Source organism: Ciconia boyciana, chromosome 25 (genome assembly GCF_034638445.1).
Source record: "Ciconia boyciana chromosome 25, ASM3463844v1, whole genome shotgun sequence".
In the NCBI taxonomy this organism is placed as follows: Eukaryota; Metazoa; Chordata; class Aves; order Ciconiiformes; family Ciconiidae; genus Ciconia; species Ciconia boyciana.
The window spans coordinates 46,238-64,286 of record NC_132958.1 but is presented as its reverse complement, the minus strand read 5'-3'; the positions used below and the strand labels follow the sequence as shown (position 1 = coordinate 64,286).

General features: G+C 69.2%; 3 protein-coding genes across 6 annotated transcripts in view; all 3 read left to right on the top strand.

The window, feature by feature from the left end:
* The window catches only part of OGDH (oxoglutarate dehydrogenase), a 35,726-nt gene extending 30,346 nt beyond the window's left edge, over positions 1 to 5,380 (top strand). For all 4 annotated transcript variants that reach the window (XM_072846334.1, XM_072846332.1, XM_072846335.1 and 1 more), the window contains 11 exons: positions 549 to 651; positions 857 to 985; positions 1,890 to 2,040; positions 2,136 to 2,263; positions 2,349 to 2,527; positions 2,712 to 2,783; positions 3,269 to 3,391; positions 3,965 to 4,037; positions 4,665 to 4,828; positions 4,909 to 5,063; positions 5,152 to 5,380. In XM_072846334.1, the coding sequence (XP_072702435.1) occupies positions 549 to 651; positions 857 to 985; positions 1,890 to 2,040; positions 2,136 to 2,263; positions 2,349 to 2,527; positions 2,712 to 2,783; positions 3,269 to 3,391; positions 3,965 to 4,037; positions 4,665 to 4,828; positions 4,909 to 5,063; positions 5,152 to 5,272 (1,398 nt within the window). In that variant the 3' untranslated portion in view covers positions 5,273 to 5,380. The remainder of the gene's footprint in view (positions 1 to 548; positions 652 to 856; positions 986 to 1,889; positions 2,041 to 2,135; positions 2,264 to 2,348; positions 2,528 to 2,711; positions 2,784 to 3,268; positions 3,392 to 3,964; positions 4,038 to 4,664; positions 4,829 to 4,908; positions 5,064 to 5,151) is intronic.
* A 2,297-nt stretch (positions 5,381 to 7,677) lies between these two features.
* Positions 7,678 to 13,264, top strand: ZMIZ2 (zinc finger MIZ-type containing 2). The gene is given in 19 exon segments (XM_072846337.1): positions 7,678 to 7,742; positions 7,834 to 7,948; positions 8,048 to 8,250; positions 8,337 to 8,529; positions 8,611 to 8,865; positions 8,945 to 9,118; positions 9,213 to 9,278; positions 9,355 to 9,526; positions 10,310 to 10,454; positions 10,988 to 11,198; positions 11,276 to 11,381; positions 11,595 to 11,752; positions 11,840 to 11,907; positions 12,016 to 12,084; positions 12,192 to 12,436; positions 12,530 to 12,716; positions 12,806 to 12,905; positions 12,907 to 13,014; positions 13,132 to 13,264. Coding segments are annotated over 19 exon segments (2,733 nt in total). The 5' UTR covers positions 7,678 to 7,692; the 3' UTR covers positions 13,240 to 13,264.
* A 1,203-nt stretch (positions 13,265 to 14,467) lies between these two features.
* On the top strand, positions 14,468 to 16,954 carry PPIA (peptidylprolyl isomerase A). Its single transcript, XM_072846336.1, has 5 exons — positions 14,468 to 14,625; positions 15,902 to 15,932; positions 16,043 to 16,131; positions 16,329 to 16,501; positions 16,639 to 16,954. Exons 1-5 carry the CDS (start codon positions 14,557 to 14,559, stop codon positions 16,772 to 16,774), a joined length of 498 nt encoding a protein of 165 aa, XP_072702437.1. The 5' UTR covers positions 14,468 to 14,556; the 3' UTR covers positions 16,775 to 16,954.
* The last annotated feature ends 1,095 nt before the right edge of the window (positions 16,955 to 18,049 follow it).

Sequence of the window (18,049 nt, the reverse complement as noted above, 5' to 3'; positions counted from 1 at the left end):
GCAGAGCTGTGCTGGGGTTGGGCGAGCGCTGCAGACCTGGCAGTGACGGGGTTAGGAGCCGAGGCTCGTCCTTGGACTGTGCCAGCTCTGAACGGCACAGGAACATCTAGTTCAAGGATTGCCCCATGATCAGTGCAGCACAGGCCATACGGCGCTGGGCTCCTGCGGCACGGCAGGGACCCACGGGAGAGCGGGGCTCTGCAGCACTCGGGCTCGCTGTGGCCTGGGGGTATCTGGGGCAGGTCCCCTGCCCCGGTTCTGCCGTCCTGGCAGCAAGCGCGGCAGCAGCTCTGCCAGCTCTTCCTTGCCCCGGTACTGCTTTGCAGCATCTTTAGGGTAGAATGCGAGTTGTCACTTTGGATGGCAGCAGAGCCGTCCCTTGGGGGACCGGGGCCTCCAGCAGTGGCTCTGCTCTCTAAGGCTGAGCTGCGCGACCCTGGGGCTCCCCTCCAGCACCCTTGCAAGCTCGCGCCGAGGACCCCAGGCTCGGCACCCTTGTTTGGAGACCCCTCACTAATGCTTTTCTGCCTCCTGGTCCTGCCTTTCAGGAGGAAATTGCCAAGTACGACAAGATCTGTGAGGAGGCCCATGCGAGATCCAAGGATGAAAAGATCTTGCACATCAAGCACTGGCTGGACTCACCCTGGCCTGGTAGGTCGCTAGCAACATTTTGGAGGTCCCGAGCAAAGAGCCTGTCTTCTCTGGAGCTGTGGCAGCTATCTTCTAGTAAATCACCATGGTGGGGAGGTGGGGTGGTACTCTGCGCTCCCGGCGTCCCCACCCTTGCTTGAACGGTGCCTGTGACCTGAGCTGGGCATGGCTCCCACAACACGGTGGACTGCTCCTCCTCCTGCAGGTTTTTTCACTCTGGACGGCCAACCTCGGAGCATGACCTGCCCTTCCACCGGTCTGAACGAAGAGGACTTGACGCACATTGGTCAAGTGGCCAGCTCAGTGCCGGTGGAGGATTTCACTATCCATGGAGGTAGGAGCTTGCAGAAGCTATGCCAGACTGGGAATTTTTTCCAGAGAAGATGTGGGATAGGGCTGGAACGTGGCCTGGAAGGAAGGGACCTCTTACAGTGCTTCGATATGTGTGGCCAGCAGGTCGAGGGAAGGGATTCTGCCCCTCTACTCCAGTCTCCTGAGACCCCACCTGGAGCACTGCATCCAGCTCTGGGGTCCTCAGCGCAAGAAAGACATGGACCTTTGGGAGTGGGTCCAGAGGAGGCCACGAAAATGATCCCAGGGCTGGAACAGCTCTCCTGTGCAGAAAGGCCGAGAGAGTTGGGCGTGTTCAGCCTGCAGAAGAGAAGGCTCCAGGCAGACCTTACTGTGGCCTTTCAGTTTATAAAGGGGGATTAGAAGCAAGGTGCAGAGAGACTTTTTACCAGGGTCTGTAGTGACAGGACAAGGGGCGAGGGTTTTAAACGGAAAGGTTTAGATTGGACGTAAGGAGGGTGGTGAGGCACTGGAACAGGTTGCCCAGAGAAGTGGATGCCCCATCCCTGGAAGTGTTCAAGGTCAGGCTGGAGGGGGCTTTGAGCAACCTGATCCAGTGGAAGATGTCCCTGCCCATGGCAGGGGGGTTGGACTAGTTGACCTTTGAAGGTCCCTTCCAACCCAAACGCTTCTGTGGGTCTACGAGAATTAGTTCACGAGGGAGCTGTGGTTAAGGGAAGTGAACTGAGAAGCAGCTCTTCTTTGGAGCTCATCCTTCCCTGCAGTCCTGATTCCTTGTCCCTGGTTCATCCTTCTGGCAGAGGAGGATCCGTTCCTCTGCCCCCGGGCATTTGCAGTCTGTCAGCCTGCAGGCAGGTTGTGGGACAAACACAGTGTTGCTGGAGCTCCCTCCCATGCTGGCTATGAACCGGCTTCTGTCCCGGCAGGTTTGAGCCGTATTCTGAAGACCCGTGGGGAGATGGTGAAGAACCGGACGGTGGACTGGGCCCTGGCAGAGTACATGGCATTCGGCTCCCTGCTCAAAGAGGGCATCCACATCCGCCTGAGCGGCCAGGACGTTGAGAGGGGGACATTCAGGTAAAGCCGTGCTTTTGGTGGCCGTAAAAGCGATTCCAGCCTTTCCAGCAGGGATCCGAAGGGTGGTGATGAAATAATGCTTTCCCCTCTTCCAGCCATCGCCACCACGTCCTGCACGATCAGAACGTGGACAAGAGGACCTGTATCCCCATGAACCACCTCTGGCCCAACCAGGCTCCTTACACTGTCTGCAACAGCTCTCTGTCAGAGTACGGCGTCCTCGGTGAGCGAGGAGGTCTGCGCCCACCACCCGGGGGTGTGAGGCCGCTCCAGGAGGATAACCGCCTCGCTTCTCTCCCATCCCTCAGGATTCGAGCTGGGCTTTGCCATGGCAAGCCCCAACGCCCTGGTGCTTTGGGAAGCCCAATTCGGGGACTTCCACAACACCGCTCAGTGCATAATCGACCAGTTCATCTGTCCCGGGCAGGCCAAGTGGGTCAGGCAGAACGGCATCGTCCTGCTGCTTCCCCACGGCATGGAGGGCATGGTAAGGACCCCGCCGGCTCACGGGCACCCAGGGGTGCCTGTTGCCTGGCCTGCACCAGAAGCGGAGCCGAGGGCAGCAGCGGCAGGTAGCACTGCTCACGGCGTGGCCGTGCCTGGCATAGGCTTCTCGTGCCAGCCTTGCCCCCGCCCCCCCACTCACTCTCCCCCCTGCTTGGTCCTTGCAGGGTCCCGAGCACTCCTCCGCCCGCCCGGAGCGATTCTTGCAGATGTGCAATGACGATCCCGACGTCTTCCCCGTGAGTGGCGGCTGCGCTGAGCTCAGCCCGGCCCTCCTGTGTCCTGGATCCGACTGCTGCCTTGAAATGGGGAGGGGGGCAATAACAGCTGGGTGGGCTCAGCGCAACGCTGTGATTGGGGCGGGTGTCACGGAGCTGGTAGCAGGAGGCATGGGACGCCCTGGGCTCATGCTGCAGCCGGGAGGGTTTGGGGAAAGGGGCTGAACCTGGTGCCCAGGCTACACCTCCGCCGCCCTTGGGGCTGCCGCGCAGCATGAGGCAGAGGTGTCCCCAAAAGTGGCATGGGAGGGGGCTGCTGGCCACCCCCGTGGCTGCCCCAAGGTGGGGGGCACAGACCTGCAGCCTCTCCCAGGTGTCCGTGTGCCCTGGAGGGGGAGAGGAGGGAGGGAGGGCTGGGTGCCACTCTTCTCCCCACTGCCGGAGCTGCGAGGCCAAGAGGCACCTTGTGTTTCTTGAAATCCCCTTGACCGCGCTCGCCGAGGCAGAAACTGGACGACTTCGACGTGCGCCAGCTCTACGACTGCAACTGGATCGTCGTGAACTGCTCCACTCCAGCCAACTTCTTCCACGTCCTCCGGCGCCAGATCCTCCTGCCCTTCCGCAAACCGGTCAGTGCCGGCAGCTCCGCGCCCGGCTCGGTGCCAAGGCAGGGCAGCCCCGTGTCCCTGCCAAGCCTGAGGACGGGACTTGGGCCGGGCTTGTTCTTGCACCTCGGCAGCAAACATGGGCAGTTTGCCTCTGCCCAGGCCAGGGACCTCTTGGCGCTCGGGGTTGGTTCGGTACATGATGTGCTGCTGGCCGGCTCATGCAGGCTGGGGTGGCTGCAACTCCTTCCTGCGCTCCACGGGGAGCTCAGAGACGTTGGGGCCGGCAGGCATCAGTTAAATAACCCGGTTCAGCCACTTGCCTTCCGCTCCGGCCATGGGGCGGGCAGGTCCCTGGCATCACCTCAGCCTCTTCCTCAGGGGAAACCCAGACTGGGAAGCCGGTGCTGTTGGAAACCGGTGCCCTATCTGGCAGAGCACGGCAGCTGAGCGAGGAGCAAATCTCTCGCGGCTGCTCCTGTGCTCAGGCAGGGGAGGGCAGGCAGGACAGGCAGGTCAGCGCTCCGGCCTTTGCTTGCAGCGGGGTGTTTCTGGCAAGGCTGACCCCCTTGCTCTGCCTCTTCTCTCCCCCTCCAGCTGATAATCTTCACTCCAAAGTCGCTGCTGCGCCACCCCGAAGCCCGCTCCAGCTTTGACGACATGCTGCCAGGTACGAGCGACGCGGAGGTGTCTGTTTCCCCCCTGTGCCGCTCTGTGAGATGAAGGGTGAAGGGCAGGAGCCCGCCGCCTCGGGTAAAGTCCGCCTGGCAGCAGCCTCCCCGTGCCGAAGAGCGGCCGAGCGAGGCTGACGCCACTGGCAGCGGGGCATCGCAGACAGCCCGCGCGGGGAGCTCTGCACCGGTGCGGCACGCAGGCTGCCTTCCTCCCTCCCCGCTCCCCTCCAGCGCTGAGGTGGCGTGCTTGCCTCCCCTGCGGCTGGGGTGTGCCGGCTGTGGCTATCTACCCAGCAAATCGGAGCCACCCCTCGTTAGTGCCGAGCGTGGCACGCTGGGGAGACGTGACTCGGCTTTCCAGGCTTTGCCGTGGTGCTTCCTCCAGCGGCAGCCGCTTCCTGCTGGAGTGGCATGGCCGGGGTTTGGCAGCCCCGAGTCTCACGGAGCCGTGATGGTTTGTACTGGGAGCCGGACCCAGTACCAGCTGGTCTGGCTCTGCCTCTCGGGTTTGCCTGCCCAGGCTGGGGTCCCAGGAAGGGCTGGCGTGGGATGCGGGTGCAGGCAGCTGCCAGTGCGGTGCCCTGGGCTGCTGCGGCTGACAGCGCTGTCCTCTCTCTTGGCAGGCACCCACTTCCTCCGCGTCATCCCCGACGGCGGCCCCGCGGCCCAGAGCCCCGAGCAGGTGAAGCGGGTGCTGTTCTGCACCGGCAAGGTCTACTATGACCTGACCCGCGAGCGCAAGGCCCGGCAGATGGAGGCCGACGTGGCCATCACCAGGGTGGAGCAGGTGAGCAGGGTTCGGCTGCCTCCAAGCCCACCGGCTGGGGGTGCCGTGACCCCCGTGACGCCGCTCCCTGTCCCCCGCAGCTCTCCCCGTTCCCCTTTGACCTCCTCCAGCGGGAAGCCGAGAAGTACCCGGCCGCCGAGCTGGTGTGGTGCCAGGAGGAGCACAAGAACCAGGGCTACTACGACTACGTCAAACCCCGGCTCCGCACCACCATCAACCGCGCCAAGCCCGTCTGGTAGGGACTCGGGGGGGTGGCCGTGATGCTGGGGCGGGCGTCTGGGGGGTGCAGACACCCCCTCACCCCCTGCCTTCTCCCCCCGCAGGTACGCGGGGCGGGAGCCGGCAGCTGCCCCCGCTACCGGCAACAAGAAAACCCACCTGACGGAGCTGCAGCGGCTCCTCGACACGGCCTTCAACCTCGACGCCTTCAAGGACCTGGCCTAAGCGCCAGCCCGGCGGCGGCAGCATGCTCCCGTCCGTCTGTCTATCCATCTGTCTGTCCCTCGCTCGCCTCCCCCCTCCCTTCTTAACTACAGACCTTGTAAAACCCCATGCAGGCGCCTGGAGTCCTTGTCTGGCTCGCGCCGGGGCCAGCGTTGGTGCAGCCACCCTGGCGGGTGACAGGGGCCGGGAAGTGCCCCCCCAGCCATGGCGGGCGAGACCCTCAGCCCCCCGCCCCCCGGCAGGGGCTGGGCCCCGGGGCTCTTCTCTGGGGGCCTCCAGCGGACCGGGTCCAGCCACCTCCCAGTTCCTCCCAGTCCGGCGTCGCACTTGCCCTTGCAGCTGCTGCCTCTCTCAGAGGAGCGAGGTGGGGTGGCCTCCCCCTCCCCCCGGCAGGGCCCAGACAGGGCTGGGGGTGCTGCCCCCCCCCCCAACCCCCCCCAGCTTCCAGGGCACCGGCAGGGCCTGGTTTGCCCCACCCTGGGGACCGGCACCCTGGCCTCGAGCCCCCGCTGCCCCTGGAGCCGCTCGGCCCGTGCTGGGTGCTGCGTCCTCCCGTGGGGGGTCCTGGGTGGGGGGGACCCCCGGCCGGGGCTGGCGTTGGCCTTCCCCAGCAAGCACCGAGCCCGCCCGGGGCCACCCGGGTCCTCCTTCGGCGTGGGGCGGGCGGTGCCGGCAGACAGGGGCGACGTTCGCCGCCCACAGTCGCGCACCCACGGCTGCTTGCACACGCGTGTGCAGCCTCTCCGAGGGTTGTGCACGGCCGCGTTGGTGTGGTCGTGCTGTCGCACACCCGGTCGCGCATCGTGTCCGCTGTCGCACGGTCACCCTGGCGCACGTGGGGTCCGCGTCCCCGCACGCACCACGCACACGCGTGCCCTCTCGCACACGCAGCCCTCGGTCCCGCCCCTGCTGTCACGGGCGCCTGTCACGCTGTCACACACGCGTGTCACACCATATCGCCCTGCACACCGGCTCACGCACAGGTTGTCGCATACACGGTCGCGCTCCCCCCCCGTGTCACGAACCCCCCCCCCCCCTGCCCCCGGCACAGCCCTTTACCCCCCCCCCGCACAGCCGCACGCTCCCCCCGCTCTCCCGCTCGGTGCTCGGCTGCCCGCGCCTGGCGGGGCGGGGCGGGGCGGCCCGTGCATACTGATGAGCTCGCGGCCCCATTGTGCGCGGCGGCGGCGGCGGCGGCGCGGGCTCGGCTCGGCTCGGCCCGGCCCGGTTCGGCTCGGCCCGGCTCGGCCCCGCGCGCCCCGCCCCGCCCCGCCCCCGTTCGCCCCGCCCCGCCCCCCTCCCCGCGCCGCCGCCGCCGCCGCCGCCGCCGCCGCCGCCGCCATGGAGCCGGGGCCGCGCGCGGGCTGAAAATCCCGCGCAGCTTCCGCGCAGCCGCGCGCGCCCGGCGCCGCCAGGGCCATTTTGGGCCGCTCGCGACGGTGAGTGCGGGCAGCGTCGGGGCGGGCAGGGACGGGCAGGGACGGGCAGCGCCGCGCCGGGCGGGTCCCTGCGCACAGCCCCGCGCCGCGGCTGAAAATGGCCCCGCGCCCCTCCGCCCCCCCCCCTCCCCCCCGCGGGCGCCGTGCGCGGGGGCGGCGGGCGCGGTTGCCATGGCAACGGGGGGGGGCGGCCCGGCCCGGCCCGGCCCCGGGGCCTGTCCCCGCGGTGCCACCGGGCCCGCGGCCGGGGGAGGGGGGGCTGTCACCGCCGGCCGAGGGGCGCCCCAGGCTGGCGGCCCCGCGGTGGCACCTCCTGGGGGCCGGGGCAGGCCCGGCTCGGAGCGGGTGGCCCCCCCCGCCCCGCTCCGTGGTGGCCCCGTCCCTGCTGCCCTCCCGCGGGGCCGGGAGGGAACCGAAAGCGCCGGGGTGACCCCCCCGGCCCCCCCCCCCCGCTGCTGGGCCGGGCTGGAAATACCCCGGGCGGCGCCGGCGGCTCCCGGCCGGGGGCGGGGGGCGATGCCGGGGGGGCCGCGTCCCTCGCCCGGCTCTCGCCCCGGAAAGTCCCCGCCGTTCCCCCCACCCGCAGGCGCGGGGGAAAGCCCACGGCACCCGCCGCCCCGGGAGGGCTGTGTGCCCGCGGGGATTTTGGGGGGGAGGCCGCGACGGGGCCAGCACGGGGGGGGCTTCCCGGGGGGCCACGGACACCCCCCCCTGCCCCACGGCGGGGGCGGGCGCGTGCCGGCCGGCTCCCCGTGCCAGGCCCGGGCCGGACGCCAAGTCCCGGTGCCGGAGGCCGGGGGGGGCCGTGCAGGCTCCGGGCTCCCTCCCCCCCCCGCGGCCTCGGGCTCCCCGGCCCCTCCCGGGGGTGGCCGCCCCCTCACCCGCCGTTTCCTCTCCCTCCCGCAGCCCCGGTGACGGTGACGCCGTCCCGCAGCGCCCACCGCGGCCTCGGAAGACCCAGCCTGCGCCCGCCCGCCGCCGATGAACTCCATGAACCCCATGAAACCCTCCCTGCCGCCCACGCCCCACGGGTGAGCCCCGGGGCTGCACCCGCTGCCGCCCCGGCCCGTGGCCTCCGTCCCCCTCTGTCCTTCGTCTTAATTAATTTGTTTTTCTTTCTAGTGATGGTTCATTTGCATACGAGGCTGTTCCTTGGCAACCGAGCACCAATCAGCCGGCGGGATCCCTCTCCGTGGTAACCACCGTCTGGGGTGTCAGCAACACCTCCCAGAGCCAGGTACCCGCAGCATCCTCGTCCCCCACCCCGGGGACCCCCCCGCAAATGGGCATGGCGAGCCCCTGCCTGACCCGCTGCCCCCCTCCCACCGCCCCCCAGGTTTTCGGCAGCCCCATGGGCCCCGGGGGGAGCAGCTCCAGCACCCCGCTGCTGCCGGGCATGGCCGGCACCGGCTCGGGCATGAGCTCGCCGCCGTTCCTGCCGCAGCAGCCCTTCGCCGAGGGGGCCCCCGGGAAGGGCTACGTGCAGCCGGGCGTCTATGGCCGCAGCGCCTACCCCGGTGGGCCGGGCTTCGCCGCCAGGTAAGGCCGGCCCTGTGCCCCCTGTCCTGGCACACGCCCCGCCATGGGGCCGCCGCACACCCCTTCCCCACCTCTCTGTCCTCCAGCTACGCCGGCAGCCCCGGCGGCCCCGGCGGAATGGGGCTCCCTTCGCACGCCGGCCGGCCCCCCGCCGACTTCACCCAGGCAGCTGCTGCCGCTGCCGTGGCCGCCGCCGCCGCCACAGCCACGGCCACGGCTACAGCGACGGTGGCGGCACTGCAGGAGAAGCAGAGCCAGGAGCTGAGCCAGTACGGCACGGTAAGAGCCCAGCCGCGGCAGAGCCAGGGAGCCGGCGGCTGCCCCCCGCCCTGCCGTGACCCCCCTCTCTCCCCACTGCAGATGGGCGCGGGGCAGCCCTTCAGCAGCCAGTTCCTGCCCCACGCCGGACCCCGCGGCCCCGCCGGCATGAGCCCAGCTGGTATGGCGGGTGTCATGGCTCCTTCTGGCGTTTCCCCTGTAAGCATGAGCCCCGCACGGGCGCCTGGTGCCGGCCCCCTCTATGGTGGGCAGCGGATGCCCCAGCATGCCTATGCTGGCCCCCCCCCGAGCCAGCAGCTCCCCCGCCAGGGCCTCAAGCGGGCGTACTCCAACGAGGTGAGCATCCGCGCCGGCAGGGGCCGCAGTGTGCCAGGACCGGCCCCCCCCGCCGGTGCTGACCCCCCTGGCCCCGCAGGGATACCCAGCGCAGCAGTACCTCCAGGGCGGGCAGTACGCTGCGACCGGTGCCCAGTACGCCCCCAGCACCCCGCAGCCCTCCGCTCCATCCCCCTCCTACCCTGGCCACAGGCTGCAGCAGGGCATGGGCCAGTACCTCTCTGCCTCGGGCAACGCCGGACCCTATTACAAGGTACCGGAGGGGTGACAGTGGGCACGGGGTGGGGGGGGGGCAGGTGTCTGCCATCCCCTGGTGCTAACCCCCGGGGACCTTCCTCTTCCCACAGCCGGCTGACCAGTTCAACGGGCAGAGCGCCGGCTTCAGCACCTACAGCCAGGCGGCCATCAATGGGGTGAGTCCCAGCACCGGGTGGGGTGGGGGACAATGCCGGCCCGGCCGGGCGCTGAGGGTGCGCGGTGCCTCCGCAGCCGGGCCGGTCGCTGCCGGGGTACCCCAGCTCACCGCTGGCCGGGAACCCCACGCCGCCCATGACGCCGGGCAGCGGCATCCCCTCCTACACATCCCCGGGTCAGGACATCAAGTCGCCCTTCCTACCGGACATGAAGCCCAGCGTCACCTCCCTGCACCCGTCCCCCTCGGGTAGGTACCCCCGCTGGGGATGGGGGGGCTGCCGGGGGGAGGGGGCATAGTGCAGAGACACCCCCCCCACGCCCCAGGGCCTCAGAGTGGGCCCCACTGCCGCCAGCCCGGGGCCATTGCCCCTTTAAAGGCAGGGTGCCTGGGGAGGACTCTAAGAAAAGGGAGGGGTTTAAGCACAGGGGGCGTTGGCCACTGCTACGGTTGTGTGGCTGGGGGGTGTGGCCTCGCAGGCACTATCCAATGAGAGGGCAGATTGAGGCAGTGGGATGGGCTTCCTGTGAAAGGGGCAGGACTATGAGTAGTGGGAGGGGCTTGCAAAAAGGGTGGGCCCTCAGTGGGAGGGGCTTAGAGGAGTGGTTGCTTTGGTGGGAGGGGCTTTCACTGTAAGGGTGGGGCCTCCTGGAGTGGGAGGTGCTTCTCGCATGGGGTGGGGTATCCTGGAGTGGGAGGGGCCTCTTGGATAGTGGGTGGGGTTTTCAGTGGGATGGGCTTCCTGCATGGATGGGGGTGTGGCCGTCTATAGTGGGTGGGGCTTCTTGCATAGGGGTGGGCCCTCCCAGAGTGGGAGGGGCCTCTGGCATAGTGGGAGGGGGCTCTGTAGGGGTGGGGCCTGACCGGGATGGGCTTCCTGCGTAGGGGTGGGATGTCCTGGAGTGGGCGGGGCCTCTTTGCAGGGCGGGGCTTCCTGCAGGGTGGGTTCTTAGTGAGTGGGTGGGGCTTTCCAGGGTGGGGCCGGGGGCGGGGCCGGGGCATGGGGGTCCCCGCTGACCGTGTCCCCGGCAGGGCCGGCTCCCGGGGAGGAGCTGCGGCTGACCTTCCCGGTGCGGGACGGCGTGGTGCTGGAGCCCTTCCGCCTGCAGCACAACCTGGCCGTCAGCAACCACGTCTTCCAGCTGCGCGACTCTGTCTACAAGACCCTCATGATGAGGTGGGGGCGGTGGGGGGCAGGGGGCCGTGCGGCACGGCGTGGCGGAGCGCAGTCCAGCACCGCACGTGGTGCGGCGCAGAGCGGCACGGTGGCGTGCCGCACAGCGTCATATGGTGCTGCTTGGCGTGGTGCTGCGCGCCATGGTGTGGTGCAGCCCTACACGGTGCGGCTTGTCGCCGCGCAGTGCCGTGTGGCGTGGCGGTGTGTGGCATGGCGTGGCTTGGCACAGTGCCGTATTGTGTCATGGTACGTGGCATAGTTTGGCATGGCAGTACACGGCGTGGTCCAGCACAGCGGGGTGCTGTACAGTACACTGGTACCCGGCATGCCTCGGCACAGCGCGGTGCTGTATGCGTGGCGGTACATGGCGTGGCATGGCGTGGTGCCGTGCGGTGTGGTGGCACCCAGCATGGCTTATCACGGTGCTGTATGTCGTGATGGTACGTAGCGTGGCTTGGCATGGTGCGGTGGTGCACGGCACGGTGGCTCGCGTGTGGGCACGCCCCCTGCCCACACCTTGCCCGTCCCGCCAGGCCTGACCTGGAGCTGCAGTTCAAGTGCTACCACCACGAGGACCGGCAGATGAACACCAACTGGCCGGCCTCCGTGCAGGTGAGCGTCAACGCCACGCCGCTCACCATTGAGCGTGGCGACAACAAGACCTCCCACAAGCCGCTCTACCTGAAGCACGTCTGCCAGCCCGGCAGGAACACCATCCAGATCACCGTTACCGCCTGCTGCTGCGTGAGTCACCGGGGGCGGTCCCGGGGCGGGGGGGACGGCGGCTGAGGCCGTGGCTTAGCCCCCCTGTCTCTCCGCAGTCCCACCTCTTCGTCCTGCAGCTGGTTCACCGGCCCTCGGTGCGCTCGGTGCTGCAGGGTCTCATCAAGAAGCGCCTGCTCCCCGCCGAGCACTGCATCACCAAAAGTGAGCGCCGCACCCGGCACCCCTGGCCCGCCGGGTCCTGGGGGATGGGGGGGCTGCAGCATGGTGGGGGGGGACACCCTGGTCCAGGGGCTCCAGCATGGTGGGGGTGATGAGGCACCCCGCCCAGATGCCACCATGGTGCCACCCCCATCCCGGCATCCCAGTTCTGCCCCTCGGTGCCCCTCACCCACACCCCCCCCTCCCCGCCCCCAGTCAAGCGCAACTTCAGCAGCGGGACCATCCCGGGGACCCCGGGGCCCAATGGCGAGGACGGCGTGGAGCAGACGGCCATCAAGGTGTCCCTCAAGTGTCCCATCACCTTCCGGAGGATTCAGCTCCCGGCCAGGGGCCACGACTGCCGGCACATACAGGTAGGGGTGGTGGTGGCAGGGGGCTGGGGGGTGTTGTCCTCCCCGTGTCCCCCCCGCCGCCGGCTCAGCTGCCGCTCTCCCCCGCAGTGCTTCGACCTGGAGTCCTACCTGCAGCTCAACTGCGAGAGGGGGACGTGGCGGTGTCCCGTCTGCAAGTGAGTGGGGGCCCAGCGGGGCCGTGCCTCGGTTTCCCTGCCTGCGGGGGGGTTTCCCTGCCTGCGGGGGGGTTTCCCTGCCGTCACCCTGCCTCTCCCTGCCTGCAGTAAGACGGCCCTGCTGGAGGGGCTGGAGGTGGACCAGTACATGCTGGGCATTCTGATCTACATCCAGAAGTAAGCGTCCCCACTCTGTCTGTCTGTCTGTCCCTGGCCGGCACTGTGCCACCCCCGGGGGGCCATGCAGCCGGCCCCCCCCAACCTGAGCCCCCTGCCACCCCCAGCTCGGAGCACGAGGAGATCACCATCGACCCGACCTGCAGCTGGAAACCCGTCCCGGTCAAACCCGACGTCCACGTCAAGGAGGAGCCGGAGGGGCCGGCGCTGAAGCGGTGCCGGACCCTCAGCCCCACGCACATGGTGCTGCCCAACATCATGGAGATGATCGCGGCCCTGGGGCCCGGCTCCGCGCCCTTCCCGGCTCTGCCGCCGCCACCGGCGGGCGCTGCCGCCGACTACGGCACCCCGGGTACGGGGGGGACACGCACACACCCACCCGCGGGGGATGGGCCCTCTCCCTGTTGTCCCCTCCCCCACCCAATCGCCTCCTTTCCTCCCGCAGGTTCCAGCTTTCCCGGACCCGGGGGCTTCCCAGAGCCGTTCCCCGCCCCCGGCGCCCCCGGCACACCGACGCTGAGCGACTTCGCGCCGGGACCCCCCCCCATCTCCTACCAGTCCGACATCCCCAGCGGCCTCCTGGCCCCTGAGAAGCCCCCCGCGCCCCCGCTCCCTGCACAGGTCAGCTGGGTGCGGGTGGGGGGCTCCCCCCGACCCCCCCTCTCCCCGCGGGGGGACCCGGTGGAGGGAGGGTCTCAACCCCGCGCTCTCCCCCCCGCAGCTGCCCCGCCGGGCGGATGGAGCCGTCCCACCCCGGTGCAGCCGGGGCTGCACAACCCCCCGGGCGGCCAGCCGGCACAGCCGCTGCACCACCGGAGCGCACCGGCACGGCCCCCTGGGACCCCCGGCCCGGCGCACGCCGCCGACCTCGCCTTCCCCCCGGCACCCGGCATGGCCGGGACGGGCGACGGGTCGGAGCCTGCCCTCGACGTGAGTACCCCGGGGGGGGCGGCCGGGGGGGCCGCGGCCGGGTCGGGCCCCCGGCCGCCGCGGGGTGGGGGGGGAGGGGCTGGGGGGGGCCCGGTCGTCACCGGCTGCCGCCCCCAGCTCCTGCCCGAGCTGACGAACCCCGACGAGCTGCTCTCCTACCTGGGCCCCCCCGACCTCCCCAGCAGCAGCAACGACGACCTCCTCTCCCTCTTCGAGAACAACTGAGCCATCCTCACCCCCCGCCCCCCACCGGACCCCCCACCCCACCACGGGGCCGGGGGCAGCGCTGGCGTGCCCCTGCCCGCCGCAGAGCCGCCCCCCCCAAGAAGGGGCTTCCCCTGAAGGGATGCGATGGGACAGACAGACGGACGGGCTCAGCCCCCCCAGAAGCACAAGGCTGTACATAGTGTAGAAACACTACTGCCCGCCCCCCCCCGAGACCCCCACCCCTTATTTAAAGGCAAGTGTGTTGCTGCGGGGCCGGCCCGCGCCCCCTGTATAAATGTGCATACGCTGCTTCCCCTTGTAACATACGCGCCCGGCCGGGGAGCACGGGGTGTGGGGCTCGGCCCCCGACTGCCCCACGGCCCCCCCGCCGCCGAGCTCCCTGTACCGTCTCCTCATCGCTGGCTATTAAAGGATTTCGTTTCGGCGGGGTCACGCGCGTCGCTGGGCTGGGTGTGTCCCCCCCCTCGGTCCTTTGTCACCCTGCTGCGGGGCTGGACCCCGCTCTCCCCGCACCGCCGCGGGCAGGGGGTCCCACCTGGGTGGCGGGACGGATCCTGCCCCCTCCCAGGGCGGCCGCGGCCAGGCCGGGCGGTGAACCGTGCCCGCCGCCGTCAATCATTAACCGCGGGCAGGACGGGCAGCGCTGCCGGCAGGCCCCGAGCAGCGTGGCGGGAGGTGGCCTCGCCCGGGGCTGGGGCGGCTCTGCGGCTTCCCCAAGGCGGGAACGGGGCCCGGCTGGGGCTCGGGGCTCGCCCGGGCCCGGCTGGACCCACGGCAGGGCTCGGCCGCCCCACAGCCCGGGGCTAGGGCGCCCCAAAGAGAGGCCGCAGCTCCCGGCCCCGCACGCCCCGTACCGCCGGGCTGCTGCTGACCTCCCCGCCGCCCCACAGCCCCCCGGCCCTGCCCCACACCGCCCACGCTCTAGCCCCATCCCACCCCACGTCGCTCGCTCGTAGCGCGGCGCGGCGCCCCGACCCCACACCGGCGCCCTCCCCCCCACCGCCCCCATCCCGGCCCCATCCCCCGCCTCCCCCACCCCGCCGGCAGCGCGCATGCGCGCCCCGCCCTGCCCAGCCGCCGGACCCGCGCGGCCCCCGCCCCCGCTTCCCCCCCTCCCTTTCAAACGCGGCGCCGCCGATTGGCCGCCCGCCCCGCCGCTCTACCACAACGCCAGCGGCCGTTGGCCGACGCCTCGGGGGAGGCGGGCCCTCCCCGGCCCTATATAAGGGGCGGCGGGCAGCCCCTCTCCTCCTGCTGCGCCGCGCCCGCCGCACGGAGCCGTCGCCGCTGCCGTAGCCCCGCTCCCGCCCCGCCATGGCCAACCCCGTCGTCTTCTTCGACATCGCCGCCAACGGCGAGCCCCTGGGCCGCGTCACCTTCGAGGTGGGGGGTGGGCTGGGGAGGGGGCGGCGGCACCGCCGCCATTTCCTCACCGGGGCCGTTTCGGGGGAGGGCGGGGGCATCGCGCCTGCGCGGCCGGGGGTGGGGGGGCGGCGGGGGGCCCGCGCCGCCTCCACGTGGCCGCGGCTCCCGCGCTCGGTAAGGGCGGGAGGGGGGGGGCGGGGCGGGGAGCGGCGCCCCGGGCTGCCCGGTGCCGCCAGCGTCGGGGAGCGAACAAAGGACCCGGCGCAGCCACCGGCCCCGCCGCTGGCTGAGCGGGGTGGAGGATGCGGCTCGGCTCGGCTCGGCTGGGAAGCGGCGGCGCGGTGCCAGCCCAGGGCGTGCCGCCGCCCGGCAGCTCCCGGCCCGCCGAAACGCGTTCCCTGCCGCTCAGCCGGCTGGCGCCCCGGCCCTCCGCACCTGCCCCCGGTGGCCTCGTCGCCAGCCCGCATTTCTGCCGAGGCTGCCCTGCCTCGCCGGGAGGCTCCGCTCCGCCCCGGGGAGGGGGGGGCGGCCGCCGCAGCTTCCCCTGCTGCGGGATCGGGGCCGCGGCTGCCCGCGCCGCCATTTTGTCCCAGTCCCCCCGGAGCGGGGCCGCCCCTCGGCGGGCGGCAGCAGCCCCCGGAGCCGCCTGGTGCATCGGAGCAGCGCCCCCCGGGGAGATGCTCCTCGGGCGCCCGACCTCTCCCGGGTCTCGGAAGGCCGGCGGGGAGCGAGAGCGGTGGCAAAGCGATGGCCGGGGGATTGTCACTGCGAAAGGAAAGCATTTAGCGCCCTGCGAAGCGGGCACCCGGGGGGGGTGAAGCATCTCCGGTATGGCCGGGACTGCGCTCCAGGAATTGCTGCGCTGCGGCTGTCGCAGAGCCCGCGGGCAGCGCGCTCCCGCCCGGCAGCGCCTCGCCGTGTAGATGGCTGCTGCCTGCCCGAAATCCTCCTGGAGTCATTGGGAGGCGGCGTGCGCTCTGCCTGGGAATGCTGGAGTCGAATAGGTTTTTAATTTAAATCTCAGCCGGCGGAACGAATGCGCATCTGCCCCGCTGGTGAGGCATGCGGCGTATTTAAACTCATTTGGATGCCATGTCTGTTAGTTCAGAGTTTCCAGATGAAAGCGTGAGGTGGGGAATGCTCTGCAGCCGCAGTCACGGCCTGGATGCACCTCCTGGAGGGGGTCCCCGGGCTCTGAGCAGCGAGGGGAGGATCCCTGCGGGCTGGGGGTGCCCCCCGAGGGGGGCAGCCGGTCTCACCCCAACCTGACTAACAGCCTCTCCTCTTTTTGCAGCTGTTTGCAGACAAGGTCCCCAAGACAGCAGGTTAGTAAAGCAGCACCGGCCACGCTGCAGCTGCACCAAGCTCCTGTGCGCTCTCCCTGACTGTGGATAAAATGAGCTGTTCATGGTGGTTTTTCCTTTTCTCTTTGCAGAAAACTTCCGTGCCCTGAGCACTGGTGAGAAGGGATTCGGCTACAAGGGGTCCTGCTTCCACAGAATCATTCCTGGGTTCATGTGCCAGGTGCGTGGTGCTCCCACCACAGCAGGGAGGTGGGCGGGTGAGGAGATCTGGTGCTTGTGTTGGTTTTGGACTTGGGTGCTGGCAGATTTGGGGTGGGAACGCAGCTCTGCCTCCTGCCTGCAGCCTCTGCAGGGCCGCTGTGCCTAGTTCGAGAGTGTTCTCCTGCGCCTGTGACCTGAAACGCTGCTTCTTTGCAGGGTGGCGACTTTACACGCCACAATGGCACTGGCGGCAAATCCATCTATGGGGAGAAGTTCCCCGATGAGAACTTCATCCTGAAGCACACGGGCCCTGGCATCCTGTCCATGGCCAACGCCGGCCCCAACACGAACGGCTCCCAGTTCTTTATCTGCACTGCCAAGACCGAATGGTGAGTTGGGGCTGTGGGAGGGCAAGCTTGGGGGTCTCTGGCACCCACTCCAGTGGGGAGGTGACATACTGGGCCTTCTGCCCAGGTCCCTGCGTGGGGACAGCAGGCCCCAGCTGTGACCGGTGCTTCTCCTGCAGGTTGGATGGCAAGCATGTCGTCTTTGGCCGCGTCAAGGAGGGGATGAACGTGGTGGAGGCCATGGAGCGCTGTGGCTCCAAAGATGGCAAAACGAGCAAGAAGATCACCATTACTGACTGCGGGCAGCTCTCATAAACCCTCTCCTTAACAACTGACCATTCCTTCGGCAGCCCAGGCACCGTGCCCTGCTGCAGCTCACCCTGTCCCACCCCGCTCCTGACTTACTGCTGCATTTCTACTGGGTCTCAGCCCTATGTGCACGGTCCAGCTGGGCCGCAGTTACCTTTGAGTCTAAATAAAACGAGTTAAACCACAGTTAGCCCCTTCTCTCCCCCTTACTGGGGTGGGTGGTGTGTGGGGCTGGTGGAGGAGGATGGAGGGGGGTGCTGGGGGGCTGGTGGGGGAGGATGGAGGGGAGTGCTGGGGGGTCATGAGGACCCCTGCAGTGTGGCTATACCAGGTCCTCAGTAGGGTCCAGAGTGAACAGGTGCAGGCAGCTGGTCCTGTCACAGCTGATCCCTGGGGGCCTCGATGCTGCAAATTGGGAAGGGACTGCCTCCCTGCTGCTGTGGGGCTGTAACACCCCCCCCCCCCCGCCCTGGCATGGAGGGGTGGTGGCCCCAACCCAAGGGTGCTTTGTGGGTCTGTCAACAGGTGCCATTGGGGACTGCTGGTCTGGGCTGTGCTGGGAACATGGGGACCCCAGTGGTCCTGGTGAGGGAGACTTCAGGACTGGGAGGATCCCAGTGCTCCAGTTCAAGTAACCCAGTTTGGGGGTGCCCAGCTCTGTAAAGATTCCTGGTTTGGCACAGGGCCAGTTTGGGGTGGGATGGTTGGTGCTCCCAGTTAAGGGTCCCCAGCTCTAGGATGATCCTAGTGCTTCCAGTTTGAGGGTGCCTGGGTGGGGGCAGACTCCAGTACCCTGTGGGTCCAGCAAGGCAGAGCCTGTCCCCCTGTGGGGTGCACCCACAGTGCCTGCAGTGACACTGCTGCCTGTACCTGCTGCCTGCAGCTGGAGCTGCACCCTCCCTGCCTGAAACTGCCTGTGCCGGGAGCTGCACCCTGCTACCTGCACCTCTGCCTGTGCTGAGAGCTACAGCCCTGCGCCTGCACCCAGAGCTGCACCACCCCGTATCCCCCTTGCACTGTGTGGTGGGGTCCGTTTTGGAGCTGGGTTCTGGCATGGGTTGGAAGGGACCTTTAAAGGTCCCCTGGTCCAACCCCCCTGCCATGAGCAGGGACATCTTCCACTGGATCAGGTTGATCAGAGCCCCCCTGTCCAGTCTGACCTCAAATGTTCCACCACCCTCAACGTAAAAATGTTCTTCTGTGTATCTACTCTGAATCTCCCCTCCTTTAGTTTAAAACCATCGCCCCTTGTCCTATCACTACAGGCCCTACTAAAATGTC